Below are 4,982 nucleotides of genomic sequence, written 5' to 3' on the forward strand. Positions count from 1 at the left end.
ATCACACATTCCAGCTTGAAGTTTTTCTTTTTTGCTTTGACTGAGCAGACCATAGAGGCAAGCAGGTTGTTTTGAGGGTCCAGAAATGAGTTATCAGCCAAAGGTCAAGCTGGTCAGATGACTGAAGCTACACTGTTCAGTCAGCATAGGAGAAAAGCATAATAATGTGATTGTCCTTCCTAGTGGACGGTGGCTGAGCATTATTAGACAGTGAAATAAAAAAAGGTCACTTGGATTTTTACTAGGAATTCTTACCCAAAATGTGTCAGTGATGTAATAAAACTGAACGACTGACCTGCCAAAATAAAATGAGTTCTAATCACACATAAGCATTACTTAGAAATTGTATGGGTCTCAGAAAACTGCTCTTCTCTGAGGCCTGAGAGCAGGAGGGGTTACTGCTAGGGATTAGGCGTAGGAAGCGCTTTATTTATGGGCTATATACCATATTGTTCACTCCAGTCACCCCATTATGTTCATCTCGCTTCTCACTATCTGCTTGTCTGTGGAGAAAGGGCTCCAAGATCCTAAAAGATAAATCTCGCTGTTTTCCTTACTTCTATTACTTTTAATGAAAAAAAAAATTGTGAAAAAAAATAATATTAAACAGCACCCAGTCATTCTCAGAGAGCTGTCACACATGGAAAGAACCACTATTTCCCCAACCTTTTTACATAGTAAATTAGTCTAAATCCCACGTTCTACCACTTCCCCCAGAAGTTTCGACGTAGACGTACATTTATTTAGCGAGTTGCAATTCAGCCCGAGGGTGGAGTGTCAGAATTCAAGTTGCTTTTCCCGAGGGGTAACCCCGGGTCTTGGCGATACCTGTAGATAAATGAGATGTTGGTAAATTTGAGATGTAATTGCGGGATTGGACCAGTTTCCCCTTTCCCTCGACAAATGGCTGCAACTAGGTCCCTTTAAGAGACCAGGGACCCACCGGCCGTCCGAGCCCGAAACGCATCCTCTTCTCTGCTCCTCCCCTGTCCCCGCGCAGCGAATGGTTCGCGCCGGCCTATATTTACCCGAGATCTGGCTCTCGGACCGCAAGGATGTGAGGCTGGCGAGCCGGCTACTGCTCGCAGCACGGGACAGGCGCGCCGCAAGGGCGGGCAGCAGACCTCCGGGACCTCGGGAGCGGAGTCGGACACCCCCGGAGGGAAGAAATGAGGTAGCGACCGTCCCGGAGCCGACCATGCGCGCGCCCCACCCTCGGCGCCCCGCGCTGCCCCGGCCGAGCCAGCCGGGACAGTGAGCCAGCCGAGCCTGAGTCCCCGCGTCGGGCCGGAGCGAAGATGCAGTGAGCCACAGGCGGAGTGCTGCGCCGGGCCCGCCGCGGCCAGCCGGGGCAGCATCTGACTGCACTCCCGGCAAGCCGCACATTCTGGGACCAGCCCAGACGAGGGGCTCTCAGGCTCCAACACCACTTAGGGGCGGGGAGCACTGGCCGCTGGGCACACTCGCTATCGAGTTTCCGCGGTTTCTAGTCCCAGCCCTGGGGAGTGTGTGTGTGTGTGTGTGTGTGTGTGTGTGTGTGAGAGAGAGAGAGAGAGAGAGAGAGAGAGAGAGAGAGCGGTGGGCCTTTCCAGGTTCACCGAGGAGTTCCTGCATATTCTCGCCCCGTCCCGGCTGCTTTGGCTGGGGCACCCTCTGCGCGCGCGCATCTCTTTTTAACGTTCCTCTCTGATTTCTTCTTTCTCTCATTTTGCTTGCCTAAGACTCTTTGCCCTCGTCCTTGCCCTGGCTGGGGTAAATCTGTGCGCGCTTTCCTCCTCCCCCCGCCCCCTCGCAGCTAGATATTTTCTTCTCTTTTAAAATTTGTACCCGTACCCCCTTCGGCGGGGTCCCTGAGCACGATACTCCCTAACCCCCTCTCTACCACTGGGCCACTCCCAGCAGAGTTTTATTTTTCTGTCTTGCCCGGGCCGAGCCCGGCCAGGGCGGGTGGCTCGGCGGGTCTTGTACCCCGCGCTCCGCCGCCGCCGCCCAGCTGCGCGGGGGCGCCCTCCGGAGATGCTGCCGTGGAAGAAGCACAAGTTCGAGCTGCTGGCCGAGGCGCCGCCACGGCAGGCGTCCAAGCCCAAGGGCTACGCGGTGAGCCTGCACTACTCGGCGCTCAGCTCGCTGGCGCGGGCGTGCCCCGAAGGCGCGCTCAGCCGGGTGGGCAGCATGTTCCGCTCCAAGCGCAAGAAGCTGCACATCACCAGCGAGGACCCCACTTACACCGTGCTCTACTTGGGCAATGCCACCACCATCCAGGCGCGCGGCGACGGCTGCACTGACCTAGCGGTGGGCAAGATCTGGAGCAAGAGCGAGGCGGGTCGTCAGGGCACCAAGATGAAGCTGACTGTGAGTGCGCAGGGTATCCGCATGGTGCACGCCGAGGAGCGCGCGCTGCGCCGCCCGGGCCACCTCTACCTGCTGCACCGCGTTACCTATTGCGTGGCAGACGCTCGGCTGCCCAAGGTCTTCGCCTGGGTATACCGGCACGAGCTCAAGCACAAGGCGGTAATGCTGCGCTGCCACGCGGTATTGGTGTCCAAGCCCGAGAAGGCTCAGGCCATGGCCCTGCTGCTGTACCAGACGTCGGCCAACGCACTGGCGGAATTTAAACGGCTCAAGCGGAGGGACGATGCGCGTCACCAGCAGCAGGAGCTGGTGGGCGCGCACACCATCCCGCTAGTGCCGCTGCGCAAGCTGCTCCTGCACGGACCCTGCTGCTACAAGCCGCCGGTGGAACGCAGCCGCAGCGCGCCCAAGCTGGGCTCCATCACCGAGGACTTGCTCGGCGAACAGCAGGAGCAGGAGCTGCAGGAGGAAGAGGAAGAGGAGCACACGGAGGGCTGCCTGGAGGAAGAGGAGGAGGAGGAGGAAGAGGAGGAGGAGGAGGAGGAGGAGGACCGTGCTGAGGACCGACACCCGGCAGGGGAAGAGGCCGAGGCGCAGCGGGCGCTGGTGGTGGCCATGCACTTGGAATGCGGGGACTTGCTGGACACGCTGGAGAGTGGCCGCGAGGAGGCGCTAGGAGTCGGCGGGGTCTCCCTGGGCCCTGGGGCTGGGCCGTCGCCTCTGCTGATGGGCAGCGCCCCCGACATGAAGGCCGAGCTGTCCCAGCTTATTAACGACCTAGGAGAGCTCAGCTTCGGCAATGATGTGCGCAGCCTGCAGGCCGACTTGCGGGTGACGCGCCTGCTGTCCGGAGAGAGCACCGGCAGCGAGAGCTCCATCGAAGGCGGGGGCCCGGACGCCACCTCTGCCACCGCCGGGGACCGGTCGGGCCCTGCCGACGGCGCCAACGCAGAGGAGCCCCACTCGGGTTGAGATCGCAGCAGCCCCCTGCGCGCGCCCCTGACGCCCCACCGTGACTCCCCACCCGCCTTTTGGACAGCCTCCAGGAAAGGGGAAACGGGACGCTTGAGGCCCAGAGTTACCCTGGCCCTCTCCTTCAGCACATTTGGCTCTGTTAGAAGCGGGGCTCAGGTTGCGCGTGGAGATGTGCGAGGGGGCAAAGTGCACGGTGGGAGAGAGAGGCAGGGCCCTAGGGGCCGGGGGTGGGCGTTGGGGGGGCTGGTGAGGGAAGGGCCTGCTGGTTAGCAAAGTCCTACCCGCCAGGGATGCCTGCCTGCCGGCCAGTTTCCTGTTTGTGGGACAGCTGGGGCCTGAGGAGGAGGGGTTAATTTCCTCCCCGGACCGACCCAATAACAGGGAGCCGCCTAGCGCTGTCACTGACATGTCATTAAAAAACTTTTTTTTTTCCTGCTCTCACAACGTTTGAGGCTGATGCCACCTCCTTAACCCCAGTCTTTTTGGTGCGAGAGCTTGGGTTGTTTACCTCAGACTCAGACCCTTGAAATTCTGCCAAATTCCTCAAATAACTGTTTGGGGGTGGTGGTGGTGGGGAAATGAAAGAAAGTTGCATTTTGTTTACAGTTAAAGACATCTAATATCTTTAAAAAAGGAGTTTTCCTTTAAAAACACACCTTCCTCCTGCTCAAACGATCTCCCTCCATGATACTGTGTAACACATTTTGCACTGTTGTGAAGTATTTTTGACATTTTTTTTTTTTGTACATAACTGTGTTCTCGGAGCTAAATGTTTTTATCTTTTGCTGTGCAAAAGGGACATGTAAAATGTTCAGTTGTATATACAGAAATGTGTATAAAACATTTTGTTATTTTCTAAGAGTAGCACTGCTCTGGTTCTGTTTGCATGCCAGTGGGGAGAGAATAAAGAAGACAATTCACCGAACAGGTGAGCGTCTGGAAGTGCTGCTGAAAATGCTGGGGGCCGTGGGGCTGGAAGAGGGCCTGGCCATCGGCGTGAGGGTGCGGCGGTAGGACAGGGTTTGGCCTTTGCCGTGCTCGCAGGTGATTCCAGAAGGGGAACCCGCTCTTTGCATAGTCCGGGGCTTTTGTTGCCCTCCACCACGGTGGGTGCCATGGCTGGGGCCAGCTCTCACCTTCTCTTTGACTGTATCCTTCCATATTCTTCCTGCGGTAAACTGGCGGGGGGGGGGTGTGTGGACTTTTTCTGGGTCTCTCAGAGTTAATTCTTGGAGATACAGGCTGAGTTCTGTTCCTCACTCCCAGACTTGTGAGGTGATTTAGGGAGGAGTGACTTTCAAGGTCTTCTGAGGTTTTACCACCTTCTTCTGTGGGGTTCACCTTTTCCTTCACAAACAGCTCAAGGGGCTTTAAAGATCAACCAGAGACCTAAAGAAAGTGTACTTGGGGCTCTGTGAGTAGTGGGGCCATCTCTGTTTTTCCTGGAGGAAAATCAAGGAGAGAGGAAGGTTGGTAAGTTCTGATCATGGCCTGAATGAGTCATGGCGCAGGTGGGGCGGGTGGGGAGGCCAGCGGAAGAACCTATTTCCTTCCCTTCTACAACCCAGCGTGACCCAGTGGGGGAATGGTCTGGAGGTCAAGGCAGATGAGAACTGTTAGAGCTGTCTGTGTGTGTGTGTGTGTGTGTGTGTGGT

General features: G+C 57.0%; 2 protein-coding genes across 2 annotated transcripts; one reads left to right on the top strand and one right to left on the bottom strand.

Moving 5' to 3' along the window:
- Positions 1-215: 215 nt before the first annotated feature.
- On the bottom strand, positions 216-1,423 carry LOC113918553. The gene is made up of 2 exons (XM_027587093.2): positions 944-1,423; positions 216-828 (listed from the first exon to the last, which is right to left on the bottom strand). The coding sequence occupies exons 1-2, from the start codon at positions 1,384-1,386 to the stop codon at positions 759-761; spliced, it is 513 nt and encodes a 170-aa protein (XP_027442894.1). The 5' UTR covers positions 1,387-1,423; the 3' UTR covers positions 216-758.
- Positions 1,063-4,250, top strand: FAM43A (family with sequence similarity 43 member A). Its single transcript, XM_027587092.2, has one exon. It carries the CDS (start codon positions 2,017-2,019, stop codon positions 3,322-3,324), a length of 1,308 nt encoding a protein of 435 aa, XP_027442893.1. The 5' UTR covers positions 1,063-2,016; the 3' UTR covers positions 3,325-4,250.
- The last annotated feature ends 732 nt before the right edge of the window (positions 4,251-4,982 follow it).

The sequence above is a fragment of the Zalophus californianus genome, chromosome 1 (genome assembly GCF_009762305.2).
Source record: "Zalophus californianus isolate mZalCal1 chromosome 1, mZalCal1.pri.v2, whole genome shotgun sequence".
NCBI lineage: Eukaryota > Metazoa > Chordata > Mammalia > Carnivora > Otariidae > Zalophus > Zalophus californianus.

Coding starts and splice junctions, on each gene's coding strand:
- LOC113918553 (XM_027587093.2), bottom strand. CDS start 1,386: ATGTGCGGCTTGCCGGGAGTGCAGTCAGATGCTGCCCCGGCTGGCCGC. Junction 829..943: donor GTTTCGGGCTCGGACGGCCG/GTGGGTCCCTGG, acceptor ATTTATCTACAG/GTATCGCCAAGACCCGGGGT.
- FAM43A (XM_027587092.2), top strand. CDS start 2,017: ATGCTGCCGTGGAAGAAGCACAAGTTCGAGCTGCTGGCCGAGGCGCCG.